Here is a 22,435-nt window from a genome sequence, read left to right as displayed (position 1 = left end):
GACAAGGTGGGGTAATGTATCGATGGGATGGTAGTCCTTTTAGTCTAGTGTTGAAAATAACTCCAGGTAATATATATGCCATCTGAATTGACATGCATGAAAAGATTCTGCTACAGTATATCATGTGGGGAAAATACGTTTCAATCTTTATCCTCAGAAGAAAGAAATTCCAGGAAGCGGTCTTTTCAATCATCTCCCAATAAAACCAGACCAAAATCATTAGATTTAGGGTACTCGATCCCTGACTCGGACTCCGAATATGAACGAATTTGGACTTGTCACGCATGAACCAGCCCCGAATCGGGACATTTTGGACTCGAGCACAGTCGAGCCCGTGTCGCGTGACACATGAAAAGAATACATAAGATTAACATAACGAGAAATTATTGAACGTCTCCCGGAGCACGTGCACAGAATTCCGCCTCATCGTGCGAGTTCTCTTTATTACACTGGGACGAATCAAATAAATACACGCTTCAATGTCAAAATGCATTTCTGGCCGACGAACACGAAATTCATGCAAACACAGTTTTAAGTGAATGTAAACAGTCGGGAAAGTAATCCGACGTGCGTCAGTATATTAGATCTGTGCGTTAGCTCTTAAAGGGACAGAAGTCTAATAATAAACCTGCCGTTGTCTTTGTCATTAATGTTAATCAAACAACAAAAGACAAAGAGAAAATGGGCAAGGCCCTTAACCCTCTAATGCTCAGATGTATAAATGAAATAAAAATGTACATCGCACTGGATAAGGGCGTCTGCCAAATGCCATAAATGTAAAAATGTAAGAAAATCACTCACTCACTCACTCATTCGACTGAATGACTTCAGTAAATTGACTAAGAATCACTGTACCAGTCAAACAGTGAAGACTACTTTATTTTACATTGAATCGCTTTATTCAATTTCCCTAGTATTTCTTACTAGAATATTACTGAAGGACCTACCCGAGAAACTTTATGGTGAAATAAGATTGTAGTCGTATCGCTCGCCCCTAAACATCAGCGTTCGGTGATTCCACATAAATGGTGAATTTCACGTAAAATGGGAAATGTACTGTAGCAGTAATAAAGCATGAAGTTTGTTGTGACATGCTGCTAAATTTACCTCTGCTCTGTACTCGCTCTCGTTCCCGATCTATTTAACTGTGGCGGAGAGGCATCAAATAATTGAAATGTCAACTCGAACTGGAGGACACAATACAATAACAAAATAGGTTTAATTGTATTTTCATTCACTTGCAATATATTAAAAACTAGTTGCGGTTCCGATGACATGAAATAAAAATATTAAATGGCAAGATGTAATAGTTGTATTTTTTTTTTCTTCTCACGTTTAGGTTGTCATTGGTTTGTGAAGGTTCAAATATTAATTTAACAGTGTTGGGTTTACAATTGCAATTTCAAATCTTCTCTCAGTTGAATTACTCTCTGGACTCGGACTCGATTGGTTAAAGACTTGGTCTCGAGTCGAACTCGACAAAGGTGGACTCTGATGGACCTGATACTAGTAGAAAGCACTTAAACGTCAGAATATGAGAAGTAAGAAGCTGCAGTGCTTGTTAATAATCATTATTTTGGTGGTTCTCAAGGCCTTAATCACTGAGTGATGTTAGCAAAATCCAAATCTGATCTCCTCACAGTCAAATCATATTGAACAAAACAGTGTCCAAGTACAAATGGGCGATCACCGTTAGGTTGGGTCATTTCCTGTGAAACAATAGTCATGTTACATGACTGATGTGAGCACCAGGGTTTCAAATTGTTGTCTGAGTAATTACATTTATCATTCTTCTGATATTTCTCCCAGGTTTTTTTTTTTTTTTTTTTTTTTTGTTCACTTCCTGTACAGTGTGTGGGTGTGTGAGCTGTCCTTTCAAGCTACTCTGTCTCTCTAGCTGTCTAGTGCTTTTCAGCGTCTGAGGTGTTTGCTCTAATGCGTCAGCATTGTTCCGACGTAGAGAAAATGAGAGAGGTCGCCTCCACACGGAAGATTCCAGACATTAGAGCTGTCTGAAACGACACTGTGGCGTGGTGAATATGGATGCGTAGGCCCGCACGCACAGAGATATTAGGCAGTAATTTGCATAATTGTGAGTGCCTAGTTTCTGTTCGTCATAGTGTTTCAGGCTGAGAGTACGGTTGGTTGGTTCCCTTGTTGCTTATCTGTATTCCTTTCTTTATTTTTATTTTTTCTTTTAAAGCCGATGCAAAACTTACCGGTGTTAAGAATATTTAATATACACCCTGGTTATATCAAAATGACAAAGTCATTAAAAGAACAAGATGGGGATAATTAATTAATTAAAAACCGTCCTCAAAAAATACCAAAACAATTCATGAGCAATAAACTTTTTTTAAACCAAAAATAAATATACAGGGCAATGTTTTTAAATTTTATATATGTATATGTGTGCACATACATTTTACAGTAATGTCTATTAGATTGTGAAAAGCCCATTTGAAAAGCTCTAGGGAGCGCAACTTTTCCTTATGCACAGTGGAACCTGGAGGCTATCCCAGGGGACTTGGGGCACTATGTGGGGGTGGGGGACACCCTGGACAGGGTGCAGGGAACAATCGCTCACTGTGGGCAATTTGGAGATGGCAGTCAGCCTACAATGCATGTCATTGGACTGGGGAGGAAATTGGAAAACCCGGAGGAAACCCCCGAAGCACAGGGAGAACATGCAAACTCTGCACACACAGGGTGGAGACAGGAATCGAACCCCCAACCCTGGAGGTGCGAGGCAAACCTGCTAAGCACTAATCCACCATGCTCCCTGCTTCTGACTAAGCATCTGGTTTTTTGTTTTTTTTTCCAGTTTCAATAAATAACACTAAGGCCTTTCCTAACCTTTGGTTTGAGAGAAAGGAGATTTCCGTTTAATTAATCTTAATCGCCTAGCAAGCACGATGGCCAAAGTAAATCAGCTTCCAAATATTTATTTCTCATAAGGACACAAATACACAATCCATCTGCATGAAACGCTGTCCGTCGCCGGATCCTGACACACTGAGCTGACTGTCTGATATAGTTTTTGCAGTGTATGCTTCACTGCTGGCACTAGGTCACCCTTGTTTGATGCCCATTTGAGCTGACTTAGCATCTTAAATCAGCATCAGAGACCAGAAGGAGAATGAGTTCTCTGATTTGCTGTTCAGTCAGGAGACCTCAGCAAATCAGTGCAGGAGAAGAGAAACAGAAGAAGGCAAAGCAATCAACGATTCTCCCAGAGGAGCACACTTCTCATCTGCTTATCTGCTTAACACCTCTCAATGTTTGCTTATCTGCTGTAACTAGCTTTATTTTTTGCATTGAAATAGCAGCGCAGAGCATTTAAACAGATTCACAGTAACGTAAATAAGGGAGTTTTTCACGCTACATCTCAATTCAGAAATACTCAGGCCAGTACTGGTGTGAAACACTGTATCAGTAAGAGAGAATGTCTCTAGAGTTTACACAGAATGGTACAAAACCATTCTATGAGCAGAGGGTCTGCAGGCTGATGGTGGATGGGCTACAACAGTAGAAGATCACATCAGGTTCCATTCCTGTCAGCCAAGAACAAGAATCTGAGGCTATCATGAGCACAGACTCACCCATACTGGACAGATAAAGACTGGAAAAATAGCAGATTTTTTTGATCTTCTAATCTTCAACTGTCCAGTTTGGGTGAGTCTGTCCCCATGATAGCCTCAGATTGTTGTTATTGGCTGATAGGAGTGGAACCTGATGTGGCCTTCTGCTGTTGTAGCCCATCCACTTCATGGTTTGATGTTTTGTGCATGCTGAGATGCTTTTCTGATCACCACGGTTTTAAAGAGTGATTCTTTGAGTTAATATATCCTTCCTTGCATTTCAAACCAATCTGGCCATTCGTCTCTGGCCTCTCTTATCAACAAGGTGTTTCCACCTGTTACGAAACGGGACTGGAGGCGGATGCAGGTCAAAGTCTTTATTAATTAGCAGACAAACAGAACACAGGGAGCGCGGTCTCGACTGACTATACAAACTCTGGACATCTAGCTGCGACCGCTAGCATGCTACACGTTAGCACATACCGTCATACTTCCTCGCCATGACAAATGTAAACCAAATAAAACTGCGCGAAGTGCGCAGTCACGGAGGGGTTTAAATAGTCAACATATTCAAACCAAAACATGGACACCTGGGGCAAATCAGAGACAGGATCAGACTTAAATCAATGTCCAAGCAGGAAGCAAACGAAAACAAAAGAGTCACGTGACCAGTCAGAAGCCGTGCCGCAGTGCCATCTGCTGGCCGTGGCGTAACACCACCCACAAACCTATCACTCGCTCAGTGTTTTTTGTTTTTCCGCACCATTCTACGCACAACTCTAGAGACTGATTCTGAAATACTCAATCCAGCCTGTCACCATCAACCACACCAAGGTTAAAGTCACAGAGATCAGACTTTTTCCCCCTTCTGATGTTTGATGTGAACATTAACCGAAGCTCTTGACCTGTCTCTGCATGGTGTTAGGCATTGCGTTGCTGCACCGTGATTGGCTGACAGGCCTTCCTGAACTGAAATATGTTTTTTTTTTTTTTTTTTTTTTTTCCTGTGTCTCAACCAGAAGTAAAGTTATAGCATTTGAAATTCTGGTTACCCTCAGAAGTGAAAAGGAGTAAATCGGATTTAAAGATTTTATTCCAACTGTGGTGCAGGAGCAGACATTTTGTCAGCCGGTATCTGATTACAAACTGAATTGATGAGGCTCATGTCTGTTTCTCTACGCCACGTGACTCTACAACAGCTTGATCAAAGCTTGACATTCACGGTGTGAGGAAATCACATTTAACTAGCAAGGTTTTAGACGTAGCTTTATGCAGACTGATGGGTTTTACCACCGTGTGTCTTAATCTAGCTCTTTATACAACATGATCTTTGCATGAAGCTAGCCAAAGGGGGGGGGGACAATTTCCACACTGAATTGGTGATATATATATGCAGCATGTGAAAAAATAAGTACACCCCATGGAAATTGTTGGCTTTTTTTTTTTTTACATATTTAGACAAGCAAACATTTGATCATCTTTGAAACGGTGCCTATTAATAAAGTTGATATACTTGACCAAAACCACAAGGAAAATGAGCTTTTTCTGTCATTTCTTCAACAGAAATATCAATAGATGTGATGTTCTTATGTGGAAAAAGTAAGTACACCCCTGGCCTCAGAAGCTAGTATTGTCCCTTTTAGCAGAAATGACTGGAAATTACTACAAAATGTGTCGATTGTATCAACTTTATTATTTATAGGCACTCTTTCAAAGAGGATCAAATGTTTGCGTGTCCAAATTTGTCAAAAAAACCCCCAAGAATTTTCTTATTTTTCACATGACTGTACATATCTATCTGTCTCTCTCTCTCTCTCTCTCTCTCTCTCTCTCTCCATTGTGCTGTCTAAACTTTATTTTTAGCTCACACCATCCTCAAATCACGATCATGTAGGAGAGGATTGAGCTTAATTTATAATACACTCGAGATGTAAAAACGACCAAAATGCACATTGCTAATAAAAACAAATGTAAGATAAATTATCTTAAAGCAGGCCACTATAACGTCCGTGATGTTTCTCACAAGTCGGTAAAAAAAAGCTTGCAAAGATTCGGATAAGTAATTAAAGGCTTATTTATTGAAAAAGAAAACCATATGATTGGCACATTCATAAATGAAAATGGTATGTCCCTGTTGCGTACTGTGAGGTGGTGACCGCATGGGCAGCCAGACTCGGTTGCTGCTAGTGCTTTAATATCAGCTCGGTGTGTCAGGTCTGCGTCTTTTAATCTTTTGCCTGAATTCCTCATACAGGCTGAGAAACATTTATCTCTGTCTCTTTATATTGTTAAACAAACTTACACACAAATACAACACCCCGCCACCCCCCTAAAAAACACATGCACACAAAGAGCTTGTCACATGTTTCTTCCCTTCTTGATAACGCTGGCTAGGCAGCAATCAAGACCCTCATGAATGTTTAATATGATGTTAATTTTAATATTGATCCTTTCGGGTTTTGTTCTAAATTTGAATCATTTATGCCCACGTTTGGTTCGTTTGAAAAATTTATATTCCCAAATTTGTATCTTTGCTTGAAGGTACCTTCGTGCTCTGATTAGATTTAGGGTTTCAGGAGCGAGACTGCGTGACATGTTGTGCAGGAGGAGGAGTTCTGCATGGACTTTCTCAGGCTTTACAATACAAATCCAGTGGAGTTTTTATCCAACCAGACACAGTGATGTGTGTGTGTGTGTTAGTGAGAGCACAGGAGTCCCGGTCGGTAAATTCAGACCAGTGGTTTGAAGGGGTGATGAGGAGATATGTTAAATACAGTCACAGCCTAATCTGTGTGATTCAGTCGATAAGTGCGATGTGCGTTTTGGGTGGATGCCAGACGTTAGTAGGAGCAGTGATAATATTCTGAATTTGTCATTTAATTATTTGAGGTACGACTTACTGTCAGCCAATCTTTCCATATTACTAACACCAGTAGGCGTAGGAAATAAAATAGCTTCATGACTGTTCCTAAAAAAAATTATTCAAATAACATGCTAATTAACGTACAGTGGGGGTCCGAGACCACGGCGAAACTCTGGGATTGATTTATTTATTTATTTAAAACTGGAAATAAACAAAAGGCAAAAGGTTTAAGAATACTGAAGTATTTCAAACATAGAAAGTAAATGTTCAATGTTTTGAATATTTAATATTCAAGATTCTGCACTATGTCTATGTACCTATTTAAATGCGAGCACATTTGTGATACTGATCGTGTTAACTGATTGAAGCTTGTGTTCAGACGATGGATTTGATCTAAAAATGGATCATATGGTTTAGAGTCCATGCCAGCTCGAGCGCACACAAAAAAGGGGGATGTACAAAATGCTAAGAAACTCTGAAATTCATGTAAATATTTTCAAGTTGTTGTCAGTGATATAACGTGTAATGAAAAATGTTGTATTAAAGTAGAAAAGAGTGCAAAATAGAAGCATTTTCACTCGTGCTCTCAGACGTTTGGACTGTATAACATTTCAAATCTCGATAGTGGAGACAGGGGAAATGAAAAATCGCCAATAAAATGTGATTAAACAGATTAATGTATTAATAATCTGGAAAGACCTTTTGTAATATCACAGTCTAAAACTGGATTTAAAGAGAAGCAAATTAGTAAATGAATCACATGTAAATGAATCATACGTAAATGAATCACCTGAATATGAATCTCATGAAAATGAATTACATGTAAATGAATCAAACGTAAATGAATCACATGAAAATGTATCGCTTGAATATGAATCTCATGAAAATGAATCACATGTAAATGAACCATATGAAAATGAATAAATAAATTAAAGACAAAAAACCCCCCCCCAAAAAAACAGATTAATGGGCATGCACATTTCATACCTAGGGTGGTTAAATGTACAGGAATCGTAGATGACTTTTTCGATTTTTATGAGCGTCCTTAAAGCACAGTTCTATCACTATTCAATTCTTTTCTATTGAGGGCTATTGAATTCTTGATTCTGATTGGTCAGAAGGTGTGATGAATTTTCTAGCAGCCGCTCTGACGATACTGCAGGTTGTAATTGGAATCACAGGTTTATATTAACGCGCCTGTTCTAATACATTATCGTGTCTATAGTAACAACTTTGTGTAGGAGCATTGATGGAAGGAGTCTGAAGTGTCGGCGCTTCGTAACGGCATATTAAGACGCAGGAAAGTCTTCAGGACAGAGGTTTCTGCCTTCTCATTAACATGACAACATGTTTTAGTCTTTCGTCTCACAGACATTCCTCAACAGGGAATATAAATGGTCAAAAAGCATGACGTGACATTCGCTAATAAATAAAATGTCATCGTTGACAAATTGCTGTAGTGTACGAGGAATAAAACATAACGGGAAATGCTGTTATTGGAAAATAATCGACTTCAGCGTAAATCTGATAAAGTTTTGCATCACGCCACCCAATCACTGATTATTTTCCTATAACTGCACACCTTTTGTGTTTTATTCCTTAATTATTAAGCAAAACAATGTTATTTATGTATATGATTAGTTATGCTCTATGTGTGATACGGTATTAACCCACATTGTTATAGGTTCACATATCTGTTATGCCAAGTAGGGGAAAGAACACGAGTGCTTTCAGATAATCTAGTCTTAATCAAGCACATGGCCTTTTCATATAAAGCTCGGAAGTGCAAAGAGCACGCTTTCCTACAGTCCCTCCATCCTGGGCACCTGCTTGTAATTTAAATGTCAGAAATATAGTACATTATTCTAGACAAAGAGCCTGAGGGAATGTGTGTAATGTGTGTGTGTGTGTGTGTGTGTGTGTGTGTGTGTGTGAGACAGTAGTATTGATTAGTGTGTTTTAAGGTCAGTAGGACATGGCTGGTGCAGACCCTTCGTAGTGTGGGAAGCTCAGCAGGATGAAGCCCAATGTAACATGCCTGTAGGGAAAAGAAGCAGCAGTGTGTTTGTGTTGGTGCCCCAAAGGGCAGTTCCATGCAAATGCCAGCGCTGTAATGGACAAATAAAGTCATCATCGCAAGAAAAAAATATCAAACCTTTCAGTTTATCACTATATTTAACTGCTTTTTTTTTTATTTTTAAGGCCGTCGTACCGTGTATAACGTAACTATGCGTTACACTCCCAGAAAGAGCAGCCTGCTTCAAGTCACTTTTTACTTGACTTTAAAGTGCACCTATTATGGTTTAGCAAATATTACCTTTCATGTAGTGTGTTTTAGAGCTGTTTGTGAATGTTAAAAAAAAAAGTCTGCAAAGTTTCAAAATTCTAAACGCACGACAAACTGAGTTATCGACGACTCAAAGAATGAACCGATTCTGAACAGCTGAATCGAGTCGTTAGTGATTCCAGACTCACTTCCTGTACTAACCTATGTAGGCTTGTAACTAAAAGCCCCGCCTCCGGTCTTCATCGGCTGCTCGCTGACAGACGGAGCTGAAAGTCGTTATGGTAGTGGGCGTTTCCTTTTTGAAACACGCTGACAGTGGTAGACCAATCATAACAGGCTGGGACATCTGACCAATCAGAGCAGAGTATGCTCTCTGAAAGGAGGAAACATGTTGGTTTATCCTTTTCAACAATAAATGCGGTCTTCACAGGTGAAACGCAGGGCCAAGAGTAGACGTTCAGAGCTATTAATTTAATTTATTGATTAAACAGTCAGTCTAACAGGACACACCTGGTTAGTCACGTGTTCCAGTATTTCTGATCACTTGAAGAAATGGGCGGGTTCAAACCAAAGGTGCCTTGTTCTAAGTTGTTTTACATGTCTAAATGTAGATATGAGGAAATGAAAGCTGAAATTCTGATCTACCGTCTCAAATTCATCTTTTGAGCTCAAACCCAAATGTCTTCAGTGTATAGCAAAAACAAAAAAAAATTGCCCTTTGGATTTCACGTTCAAACCGCCGATAAACTGCATTATATACATATTTGAATATTTCTCTGCTTTTTACATAACGTGCCATGCAGACTGTCTCGCTGACGCTGAGCTTGCACAGGCAGAGGCGCTTTGCAAATGCCGTATAGATGAATTGAAATGTCACGTTCCTAATGTTGGAAATGCTTCTCAAATCCTGTGTAGACTACAAGCAACCTGCAATAACACATGCTCACGCAATCTCTCTCTTCGTTTATCCTCCCAGACTTACTTTGTTCTTAGCAGAAATTCTCTCATTCCTTTTTCTCTCTTTCTTCCTGTCTATCCTTTCTCTCTCTCCTTTCTCTCCATCACTGTCGCTCTTACTCCCTCTCTCCTTTCTCCCTCTCTCTCACTCTCTCTCCTTTCTTTCTCTCTCTCCTTTCTCTCATCACTCTGTCGCTCTTACTCCCTCTCTCCTTTCTCCCTCTCTCTCACTCTCTCTCCTTTCTCCCTCTCTCTCACTCTCTCTCCTTTCTTTCTCTCTCTCTCTCTCCTTTCTCTCATCACTCTGTCGCTCTTACTCCCTCTCTCCTTTCTCCCTCTCTCTCACTCTCTCTCCTTTCTTTCTCTCTCTCTCTCCTTCCTCTCTCTCTCTCTCTCCTTCCTCTCATCACTCTGTCGCTCTTACTCCCTCTCTCCTTTCTCCCTCTCTCTCCTTTCTTTCTCTCTCTCTCTCCTTTCTCTCATCACTCTGTCGCTCTTACTCCCTCTCTCCTTTCTCCCTCTCTCTCACTCTCTCTCCTTTCTCTCACTCTCTCTCCTTTCTCTCTCTCTCTCTCCTTTCTCTCACTCTCTCTCTCCTTTCTCTCACTCTCTCCTTTCTCTCACTCTCTCTGTCTCTCTCACTCTCTCTCCTTTCTCTCACTCTCTCTCTCCTTTCTCACTCTCTCTCCTTTCTATCACTCTCTCTGTCTCTCTCACTCTCTCTCCTTTCTTTCTCTCACTGTCTCTCTTTCTCTCTCTCCTTTCTCTCTCACTCTCTCTGTCTCTCTCACGCTCTCTCCTTTCTCACTCTGTCTTCCTCACTCTCTCCTTTCTCTCTCACTCTCTCTGTCTCTCTCACGCTCTCTCCTTTCTCTCACTCTGTCTTCCTCACTCTCTCCTTTCTTTCTCTCACTCTCTCTCCTTTCTCTCACTGTCTCACTCACTCTCCTTTCTTTCTCTGTCTCTCTCACTCTCTCTCCTTTCTTTCTGTCTCTTTCTCTCTCCTTTCTCTCACTCTCTCTCTGTCTTTCTCACTCTGTCCTTTCTCTCTCTATCTCTCTCTGTCTCTCTCACTCTTTCCTTTCTTTCTCTTTCCCTCCCTCCTTTCTCTCTCTCTCTCTGACTCTCTCTCTCTCTCTCTCTCTCTCTCACACTCTCACACACACACACACACACACACACACACACACACTACTTGGCTCTGCTACATGAGAAGTACTTTCTTACTCTATATATAGTGTTTCATACACTGCTGTGTCTGGCGAAGACTAGCTATAGGTAGCAGACTGCCAACAGTATACTGACACTCTCCAAACAGAGGGTGTAACGGGCAAAGTTCAGAGAGATGACAACGCTACATACAGTCAACTCCAGAATTATTGGCACCCTTTAAGCAAAAGAATTCTACTCCAACAACTGGAGGATCTACTTATCTTCCTTATTTATTTATTTTCCAATTCACTTCTATTTGTAGACACGGTGGCAAAGCAGCTTTACAGAACTCCGGATCTGGATATACAGTTAGATTCCTAATGAGCAAGCCAGAGGTGACCGTGGCAAGGACTAAACTCCCTGAGATTTTTCTCCACGAGGAAGAAGACTCCATCTTTTTATGAGAACAGCAGCAGCTCTTAGGAAGTGCAAGTCTCCGTAGTATCCAAGCGAAATTATCCGTAGTATTTCTCATAAAAGCATTTTTAAAAATGATAAATATCTTTTTTTTTTTTTTTTTTTAAATAATAGTATATATGCATTTAGAACAAATGCAAAGAAATGAAATTGCAGTCACTCTTCAGAAACACTGTTTTTGCATTTGATAAGTTATGAGATTGCAACACTCTATGATCCATCACTATGGAAAAAACAAACAAACCAGCAAGATATCAATAAAAAGTAGTTTGTTAAAGAGGACCCGTGTTCATACAGGCCCACTGTAGAGTGAGGAGGATGGTTATGAGAGAAAGAAGATGCTATAAGAAGAACCCAAATTCACCGTTTGAAACTGTAGAAGTGATTCAAAATAGAACACGTCGATATCTGTAATCAAATCGCGACATTCAAGCTAGTATTGTTTTGTTTTTTTTGGGGGGGGGTGGGGTTTTGGTAGGAGAAGCAAAACGCAGCTGGTTCATCTTAAGCTACGTGATACGCAGGACTGGAACCAGCTGTTAGTGGGATAGGAAATTGCCCAGGTTGTCCACATTACCGAGAGCGTTCGCGTCGTTGCTCCACATGAACAGGAACATCCATCCATCCTTCTACCGCTTACTCCTTTTCAGGGTCACGGGGAACCTGGAGACTATCCCAGCGAGCACAAGGCGGGGTACACCCTGGACAGGGTGCCAGTCCATCGCAGGGCACAATCACATACGCATTCGTTTTTTCGTGGATGAAAGTCTGAAAGATAAATAGCGGTGTGTCTGGAGAGGGGACGAAAAGAATTTCATTCATTATTTCACCCTACCTCTGGGAGAATTTCTGAGCAGACACGCCACACTGTTGTTTGTTCGCCTGCTGAAAAATGATATTTGACTTATAACTGTGCGCTGAATTTTCCGCTGCGTTGTCAGGTCTCATCGGAGTGCAGTGCATCGAAAAGTACATCATCTTCCCAACAGACAATTTACCACGATTAATGTTTTTGCCACTTATCACCTTTACTCTGTATAAATCAATGTAGCACTGTGAACTAACACTGTGGAAAAGATGGATTCAATACATTTGAAACAGACTTGCACAGTCTCCTCCGAAAGTATTGGAACATAAAAGCCAATTCTATTGATTTTGCTATACACTGAAGATGTTTGGGTTTGAGGTGGAAAGATGAGTGTGAGACGACAGATCAGAATTTCAGCTTTCATTTCCTGATATTTACATCTGGACCTGTTAAACATCTTCAAGCGCACCTATTATGTTTTTTTCTTCTTCAGATATTACCTTTCATGTAGTGTGTTATAGAGCTGTTTGCGAATGTAAAAAAATCTGCAAGGTTTCAAAATTCTAAGCCAAACAGGGTTATTGACTCTCAAATGAAGGAACCGATTCGAATCGAGTTGAATCGAATCAGCTGAATCGAGTCGTTAGTGATTCCAGACTCACTTCCTGTACTAACCTACGTAGGTTTGTAACAAAAAAAAAAAAGGCCCGCCTCCGGTCTTCATCGGCTGCTCGAATAGACGGAGCTGAAAGTCGTTATGGTAGTGGGCGTTTCCTTCTTGAAACACGCTGACAGCGGTAAACCAATCACAACAGACTGTGACATCTGACCAATCAGAGCAGAGTATGCTCTCCGAACGGAGGCGTTTAGAATGAATCCTTTAGAACGGATCATTAAGTGAGTCGTTTGTGACACTGAGGAAATAAATGTAATGCTGTAATTTAAATTATGAGCACGTTAAAGTGTTTTTTGACTTCAGATGCATTGAGAGCTTTAAAACAAAATTAGGCACGTTTCAAAACCATTATAGGTGTGCTTTAAAACACGGCACAGGAACAGATAGTCTTAAAGTAAATAACACTTGATATTTGTTTTTTTTTAGACTCACCCTCATATACCCTCATACCTCTGATAGAATGATTTAGAGTAATACTTTCATCCTCTTTTGATACTCCTGAGTATTTGTCCTTGACTGACTGTGTGTGTGAATTGTGAAATACTTTGGGATTTATTTATCCAGGCTGATGTCTGTGTCTGGATTCTGTGCTGCACTGATGCTTCGACTAATACGTACACGCAATCAACAATGCGAAAGGCTCCAAGCCTCACATCATTCCTCTTTATGTTGTCTCTCAATTCCTTTTTCCACTCTCGGTCTGTGGCTTGCTTGTACTTTAGCATGTAAATACTCTCCTGTCGTCTGTGCCTACCATCGTCAGGCATATACACGTTTTATTTCTCTGACTCACACACTCTTGTCACTCTGGCACTCATCAGCTTGACACATGAATGTTGGAGTTATAACATCTGTGGCCCAGGTTCAGGCCTGCTGCTAACATCTGGCGCAGAGTAATGGATAGTCGATCTCACCTGACGTCCTCACGTGTCGTTAATGCGTCTCTAGTGAGCAGATTCTGTGAATTATCATAACCACACAGCCCCTTAGTGTTGGCAACACACACACACACTACATTTACTTACTTAGATTCATCAAACGAAGTTTTTTTGAATGAATTAAATGTATTTTTTGTTGGTGCAATTTTTTTCTGTGGCTGAATTATACGTTTTGTTTACATAGTGCACCTTGCATATGCTACAATGCCAGTACATTCTGCTCTTTATGCTGAGCATATGTAATGAATATAAAGCAGTTTGGAACGGTATTAAAAGATTTCGTTAAAAAAAAAAAATGTTATGGGGATGAGCCGAAGAGGACTGCTGTGTGTAAACAGTTCCAAACAAATCGTAAGTGTTAAAGCTTATGATATTGCCACGGATGTTGCCACTTTGTGTGTGTTTTTTTTTTTTTTAACTGAGTAAAGTGATTTTTTTTTTTTCCACCTTGCATGTTTCATGCAAGCACAATGCTAATGTTTTCTAGAGGCAGTAACATTTTATAGACAGATTAATATTCAAATATTATGGAACCACCTGCTCAAATCTCCACTGAAGATTCTTCTTGTCTGAACTACAGGAGGGTGGCGTTTCCTGCCACGTTCTTCGGGATTCTTCGAGTGAAGCTATAAGGGGAATAAAATACAACAGGGTATGTTGTTATAGGAAAACCATCAAACACAGCGGCCCGAGGTTTATCAGTCTCTCCAGGATTTTTGATAAGTTTGTAGACGACTGACCATCACACCCATATGGGGTTCTTCCCCAAACTGTTGCCACAAAGTTGGAAGCACACAATAGTATAGGATGTCTTTCTATACTGTACATCTCCCTTCACTGGAAATAAATGGGTTAAACAAAGTGAGCTCTACGAAGACACGGATTTCCAAATAATAATATGAATATTTACACGCAGCGCTTAACGGAACGTCAGCTCGCTTACTAGAAAGCATGGTTAATTTTATCATTTAAACACAGCAGTTAGCGTAACATTAGCTCGCTTGCTAGAAAACACGGCTAATATTATTATTTACTCACAGCAGTTAGCGTAACATTAGCTCGCTTACTATTAAACACGGCTAATATTATTATTTACTCACAGCAGTTAGTGTAACGTTAGCCTGCTTACTAGAAAACACGGCTAATATTATTATTTACTCACAGCAGTTAGCGTAACATTAGCTCGCTTACTAGAAAACACGGCTAATATTATTATTTAAACACAGCAGTTAGTGTAACAGCTGGCTTACTAGAAAACACGGCTAATATTATTATTTACACACAGCGGTTAACGTAATGTTAGCCTGCTTACTATTAAACACGGCTAATATAATAATTTATACACAGGAGTTAGTGTAACATTAGCTGGCTTACTATTAAACACGGCTAATATTATTATTTACTCACAGCAGTTAGCGTAACATTAGCTCGCTTACTAGAAAACACGGCTAATATTATTATTTACTCACAGCAGTTAGCGTAACGTTAGCCTGCTTACTATTAAACACGGCTAATATTATTATTTACTCACAGCAGTTAGTGTAACGTTAGCCTGCTTACTATTAAACACGGCTAATATTATTATTTACTCACAGCAGTTAGCGTAACATTAGCTCGCTTACTAGAAAACACGGCTAATATTATTATTTACTCACAGCAGTTAGCGTAACGTTAGCCTGCTTACTATTAAACACGGCTAATATTATTATTTACTCACAGCAGTTAGTGTAACGTTAGCCTGCTTACTATTAAACACGGCTAATATAATAATTTATACACAGGAGTTAGTGTAACATTAGCTGGCTTACTAGAAAACACGGCTAATATTATTATTTACACACAGCGGTTATCGTAATGTTAGCCTGCTTACTATTAAACACGGCTAATATAATAATTTATACACAGGAGTTAGTGTAACATTAGCTGGCTTACTATTAAACACGGCTAATATTATTATTTACTCACAGCAGTTAGTGTAACATTAGCCTGCTTACTAGAAAACACGGCTAATATTATTATTTACTCACAGCAGTTAGTGTAACATTAGCCTGCTTACTAGAAAACACGGCTAATATTATTATTTACTCACAGCAGTTAGTGTAACATTAGCCTGCTTACTAGAAAACACGGCTAATATTATTATTTACACACAGCGGTTAACGTAATGTTAGCTCGCTTACTAGAAAACATGGTTAATATTATTATTTAAACAGCGGTTAGGGTAACATTAGCTCGCTTACTATTAAACACGGCTAATATTATTATTTGCACACAGCGGTTGGTGTAACGTTTACTAGCAAGCAGGAAATCTTTAAAGATTAAGGTAAAGAATTTAGGTTAAATGAAGTGTCACTAACCTTTGTTAATATGGATGTCGTTCATATGCATGTGTCAATAATGGACACATGCAGCATTACTCACAGTACTACCGTATTGACGATCCTATCGTTTAAAAAATACAGTGGCATCGGCGGTGTTTTGAAGCTTTAGTATCACGTTACTACCGTAGTACCGATATACCGTGCAACCCTACTCAGTAATACCGATTGCCTATTAGAGATGCGCTGATACTGAATTTCTCAGCCGATACCCATAACCGATTATTCAGAGTGATACCGGCCGATACAGAGACCGATAGTTCTGCCTTTTATACCTTCTTATAAATGAGTAATAATCAATTCAACAATTCTGAAAGAAATGCACATAAAAACTTTATTCTCTCCATTTCAACAAGTTGTTTCACAGTAACTGGTCTCATAAACCGAAAGCACTTTACTCTAATTAACATGAGCACATGAACTCCATTCTGAAGAGTAAAGTAAGATTTCTTAACTTATTGAATGTTATTAATTCATATTACCATTGACTGAATTCTAAAATCCTCCTGTTAGTCTGACATTCACTCTCCACTAACAAAAGCATTTCTACTTCATCACTGAACATCAAACTGCTAATATATAATATCAACTTTATATATTAACATTAACTGGATATGAAATACACTACTTTACAAATATATTTTTCTGTGCAATATATACTTTTTTGTCAAATCATCTTTGTTTAAATCTTTCATCAGTGTACCGGCGTTTTAATGCAGCGCGGCAAAACCAAAAATTTGACTCGACGCTGAAACTCCCGAATTGAACCTGTGAAGGCTTTAAAATGGCAAGAAGTGATTGGTTAAGTGGAACGCTTTGTCTGTCGCTCTCTCTCTCTCTTTCACTCTCTCTCACTTTTTTTTTTTGCTCTCTCTTTCTCTCTCTCTCTCTTGCTCTTTCTCTGTCTCTTTCTCTCTCTCTCTCTCTCTCTGTGCCTGTCCTTCTGCCATTGAAGTCGAGTGTATCTCCCTGGTGGCAGCATCAAATAAGTGACGCACGGAGATGAAAGGTAAAGACACACTGTGATGTGAGTGGGTGTTGGTGTATGCGTGAGTGCCGAAGTTCGCCTCGGAAATGTTGTCGAATCCCAAAGAGACCTTTAGCTCGACCGTAAGGAAGAGAAGCGTACAGTATGTGGGTAATTATGCTGGGAGTTTGAGAGTTAGCGTGTTCGTGTAGACGTTATGTGAATCCGTTTACCGCCCTGTTTCCGACAGATGAAAAACAGTGTTACAGGTTGGGTGCAGATACGTCCTCATGTGTCTGGAGAGTCGTGTTCCAGACAGAAATGACGGATTGGGATGAAAAAGGATGGTAACGTGGATTAGGAGTGATTACACCTCTGAATGCGCCACTCAAAAGCAAGGTTGTTTTTAACCATGATGGGTTCACACCAATTCACACCCCTACCCCACACACACACACTTCAGTGACTGTCCTCTGACCTTTATTGAATTTTGTGACATCACAGATGTGCAGTACTCGCACTAGTTTCAAGCAGTGAATGATGCACTCTATTTAAGAATGACACGTTTTTGTGAGAGTAACGTTGCCTTCCTTCATTTATCCGTCAGTGCACCAAATGAGCTTGTGGAACCATATCTGTAGTACAAACTGTGGTTACTGTGTGTATTTTCATGTCGTGCTGATCTCTCAAAACTCATGGCAAATTAGTACAGTCCAGATTTTTCCCAGGAACCCCGTAACAAAAACTGACTAGCTCTGCGCTCTCTAAACGAACAACGGTAACGAGGACCTTGAGATCTACACGTAAGGAGACGTGACAGCAGGTCAGGCCTTAGAGACAGTGTAACAACAGAGCAGCAGTATACCGTACACAGAGCTGTCAGATTACACATACTACGCTTTACAGTCCGTGGGGAAAAGAAAGTACACCCTCCTTCAATAATCTATGAATAGAAATAATCTATGCTTTTATTTGCTAAAGGTGGTTCTGAATGTTACTGAATTATAGGGTGTATTTATTTTTTCCCCCCAAATAATTTCTGAATGTTGGTTTACTTTTTTGGGGGGAAAATGACTGCATATCGAATCAGTTGTGGGTTTGTTTGTTTTTTTGTCACCTGAGGTTGTTTATAGAGGTTGTTGAGGACCATGTTATTTAGGCCCCAATAAGAACATAGAATTGAAGGAGGGCGTACTTTCTTTTTCCCTTGACTGTATATGGGATGGTTTACGTAAGCACTGAAATAATCAGTAATGGGGTGGTGAGATGCGGCCTAGGCGTAAAGTACTGTAACCACCCCGACGTTGGTTATGTTCCAATAACGGCACATGCTGACGGGTTTTATTCCACACGGACCACAGCGGATTTCCAACCGTGACTTTTTCCATTAATGAACATATTGTACTTTTAATCACTCGACACTCACATTTTACAGTTTAGTTCCTATTATCGGTGTCATTCCTTTACCGGCCTCGCTTTTTTCTCTCTCTCGAAAAACAAGAAGCATTTTATCATGTTACTGAGACGCTGTAAAGCACAGCGCTGTCTATCCTGGAGACTTTCCTGTGGAGGGAAACATACAGACTGTAATAAAGCGGCGTTTATAACAGGGCAGCTGTTGCTCAGGTGGTAGAGCGGGTTGTGCACTTATCGTAGGGTTGGCGGTTCTATTAATTAACTATTAAGTAAACATCTTGTGTTTCCTTTTCCAACCGTGGTGGAAAACTTCACTTTACAGAACGCTTCACCATTGCAAGGACATTTTAAAACGTTTACGCTTAGTCTTAGGCTACGTGGACTTTATTTTACCCTCTCAAAAAAAATACACACTCGGACCCTTCCCATTATATAAATCGACCCTAACAGTGGAACTGCGAGCAACCTTGAGTTCTAAGTCTAAGAAACGAGAACGTATAAAATGTTTATATACATGTGACTTGTAATGTGCTCTAGAGATCAGTAGGGGTTTTCCCAAGGAGCTAGGCCCATAATAATTTGTTGTGTGCCATGACACAAAGATGGTCGCCATAGTTAAACCAAGTAAAAAAAAGATTTTGCAATGACAATATATAGAGGTAATGAAAAATAATTGAATGAAAACAGTCGAGCAACCGTCTTTGCAATTATTGGCCCACGTGAGATGGAATGACCCCTTGCTGTGGGTACTTTTTTCACATCTGATGAGTCTGACCCATTGGTGTAGGGAATCGAACACTTTATTCGTCTTACGGTTCTTTTTTTCGGCATTATGCAAGGCAATTATGTGCATGTGGCTGGATTTATTTTCATTTTGTCTCTTAATGAGCCGAAGATAACGTTACATGAACCTATTGTTTCCTCCCACGACTTTACACGTGACGTAATTCACACAGTTATTGTTTGTAAATCGGCTGCAACATGCCGACCTTCTGGGTTTGCAGTTTATCTCACACCATGCACTTTTCATGTCAGCCTGATATATTGAAATGTATTGACTGTCTTAAAATTAAGCTCGTTTATACGAACGGAAGTGCGTTGAATGAGCGGTAACCGTGTCTCTGCACGTGTGTGTTGTAGCTGGCGCAGGACGAGGGCAGTGCCGTGCGTGGTTTTGCCGTGGTGGAGTACGAGACCGCAGAGCAGGCTGAGGCCGTGCTGCTGGAGATGGACCGACACCTGATCCAGGGTCAGGAGATCCGCCTGTCACTGTGCAGCCCGGGAACATCTGGCCGCAGCACACTCGCTGCCCTCATCGCTGCTCAGGGAGTGGTGAGCAACACACACAAACACATACACAGACTTATGAAGAAGTCATTCTGGATATCGTGGATTTCTTGCACATCATTCTCACATATCAGATCGGTTTCTTCATTGGGATGAGGGCACAGTAAAACACGGAGAGGTCAGCAGTATCGGCTAAATGTCAGATGGTTGTAACCTTTGCACAATGCTCTGCATTTGAATCTCCACACAGCACCCCACCGCAGCCGAACCTAGAAGTAAAGAAAGGAAGATCCCTGAAGGCAGAGGTTGTTTAAGTTCAATTAAACACTTTCGAAGTTGTGATTCTTCCATATCTTCTAGTGTTTATTAGGAATGTGAAAATGAAAACGTGAAACTCACAGGCCAACGCCGTCTCGACTAATTTGCCCGATTTGGTATTTTGTCAATGTGTTATATCTTTTATTGAGAAATAATATTACTGTACACTCACTGTCCACTTTAATAGGTACACCTGCACATTCATGCGGTTATCTAATCAGCCAGTCAGCAGCACAAGGCATAGAATCACGCAGGTGAAGAGCTTCGGTTAATGTTCACATCAAAGCTCAGAAGGGGGAAAAAGTGTGACTTTAAACGTGGCGTGGTTGATGGTACCAGATGGGCTAGGTTGAGCATTTCGAAAAGTGACAGCGCTGATCTCCTGGGATCGTCACACGCAACAGTCTCTAGAGTTTACACAGAATGCTGTGAAAAACAAACAACATTGCAGTGGTGCCTTAGCGGTTAAGGCTCTGGGTTACTGTGGAAGGTCGGGGGTTCAAGCCCAGGTGGTGCCAAACTGCCACTGTCGGCCATTGAGCAAGACCTCGAACACTCTTTTGCTCCAGGGGCACTGTATCATGGCTGACCCTGCACTCTGACCCCAACTTCCTGGCATGCTGGTGTATGGGAAGAAAAGAATTTCACTGTGATGTATATGTGATGTATCTCACGTCCTTGTCGATGAGAGCGATCAGAGGAGAATGACCAGACTGGCGTGAGCGGACAGGAAGTCTACAGTAACTCAAATAAGCACTCTGTACAACTGTGGTGAGCAGAAAAGCATCTCGGGACACACAACACATCAAACCTTGAGGTAGATGGGCTACAACAGCAGAAGACCACTCCTGTCAGCTAAGAACAAGAATCTGAGGATATCATGGGCACAGACTCACCCAAACTGAACAGATGAACACTGGAACCCCCCCCCAAACTGTCCAGTCTGATGTGATCATCAACTGAAGCTCTTGATCTGTGTCTGCATGATGTTTTCCCACATGACCTGCTGCCAAAATGATTGGCTGATCAGATAACCGTATAAACGAGCAGGGTTACAGGTGTTCCTATTAAAGTGGACGATGAGTGTATATGTTGTGTATGTTATTAAGAAAGAATAAAACAATATGGTTTGCATGGAAAAAGAGTCAAAGGTGCAATAGTCAATTTTCTTTCTTACTAGTAATATGAATAAGTTGGAAAATTGTGTAGACCGTGATGAAAACGGTGGCTTAAGCCGTGAGCTCAGGAGAAAAGTATTACGGCATGCATGTCTGTGTTTACATGGCTATCCTGTCAGTCATGTTATAGACACTCCCTCACACCCCTTCCCTCCACACCCTGCTAGATTGCAAATAGCGCAGCTTAGCACTCCTTTGAGCTTATTATGAAGAAAAAAGGACAGTGACTGCTATTCTCACTAATCAATATGAGCCAGATTTAGCGTATTTATAGTGTTCTATAGTGCGCTTGAAAGTGATGTCATGACAGTCCTGGCTAATGCTAACTCTAGTTAGCATGCTAATCCTACATGCTTTATGTTCATATGTGGGGGAAAAAGTTGGGGCAGGCTCAAAAAGCTAATAAATAAATAAATAAATCGTTAAAACTGTTGAGAAATTGTGAAAATGCTTAAGTAACGCACCGTTAATGACTGTGTAATTTTGTTCACGTAACTCTTCACTACAGATTTGTTAAAGCACGTCCTATTTTATATCCATTTATAGTCCAATTAAATGCTGTTTCTTTACTATGACTTCATATTCACTCACTGAGCACTTTATTAGGAACACTATACTAATACTGGGTAAGGCTCTCGGAATAAACGCAGTTCTTCTTGGCATGGATTCCACGATGTTGGAAACATTCCTTTGAGATTCTGGTCCATGTTGACATGATTGCATCATGCAATTCCTGCAGATTCCTCAGGTGCACTTTCATGCTGCGACTCCCTCGTTCTACCACATCCCAAACGTGTTCTACTGGATTCGGATCATTGATCCTGTTCAAGTCCTGTTCTTGAAACACACAGTGACACAATGCTTCATCATGCTGGAGGTAACCAATAGATGATGGAGAAATTGTGGTTATGAAGGAATGCACGTGGTCAGCAACAATACTCAACGAGGCTGTGGCATTCAAGTGATGATTGATGGGTATTAACAGGCCCAAAGTTTGCCAGGAAAACATTCCCCACACCAGGGACAGTGGTGGCTTGGCGATTAAGGCTCTGGGTTACTGATCAGAAGGTCGGGGGTTCAAGCCCCAGCACTGCCAAGCTGCCACTGTTGGGCCCTTGAACAAGGCCCTTAACCCTCTCTGCTCCAGGGGCG

The 22,435-nt window shown here is 40.5% G+C and overlaps 1 protein-coding gene and 1 long non-coding RNA gene across 4 annotated transcripts in view; one reads left to right on the top strand and one right to left on the bottom strand.

Moving 5' to 3' along the window:
- The window catches only part of raver2 (ribonucleoprotein, PTB-binding 2), a 94,235-nt gene that overhangs the window by 35,015 nt on the left and 36,785 nt on the right, over positions 1–22,435 (top strand). For both annotated transcript variants that reach the window (XM_053683569.1, XM_053683570.1), the window contains exon 4: positions 19,641–19,832. In XM_053683569.1, the coding sequence (XP_053539544.1) occupies positions 19,641–19,832 (192 nt within the window). The remainder of the gene's footprint in view (positions 1–19,640; positions 19,833–22,435) is intronic.
- On the bottom strand, positions 10,826–16,782 carry LOC108272286 (uncharacterized). 2 transcript variants are annotated; one of them, XR_001814039.3, is made up of 3 exons: positions 16,097–16,782; positions 14,277–14,365; positions 10,826–13,759 (listed from the first exon to the last, which is right to left on the bottom strand). It is a non-coding gene; the product is annotated as an uncharacterized LOC108272286 (long non-coding RNA). The 2 variants fall into 2 exon arrangements; XR_008397196.1 differs by lacking the exon at positions 16,097–16,782 and adding an exon at positions 14,480–14,997.

The sequence above is a fragment of the Ictalurus punctatus genome, chromosome 11 (assembly GCF_001660625.3).
Source record: "Ictalurus punctatus breed USDA103 chromosome 11, Coco_2.0, whole genome shotgun sequence".
NCBI lineage: Eukaryota > Metazoa > Chordata > Actinopteri > Siluriformes > Ictaluridae > Ictalurus > Ictalurus punctatus.
Note: the sequence above shows the minus strand (reverse complement) of the source record. Positions and strands in the feature narration are given on the sequence as shown.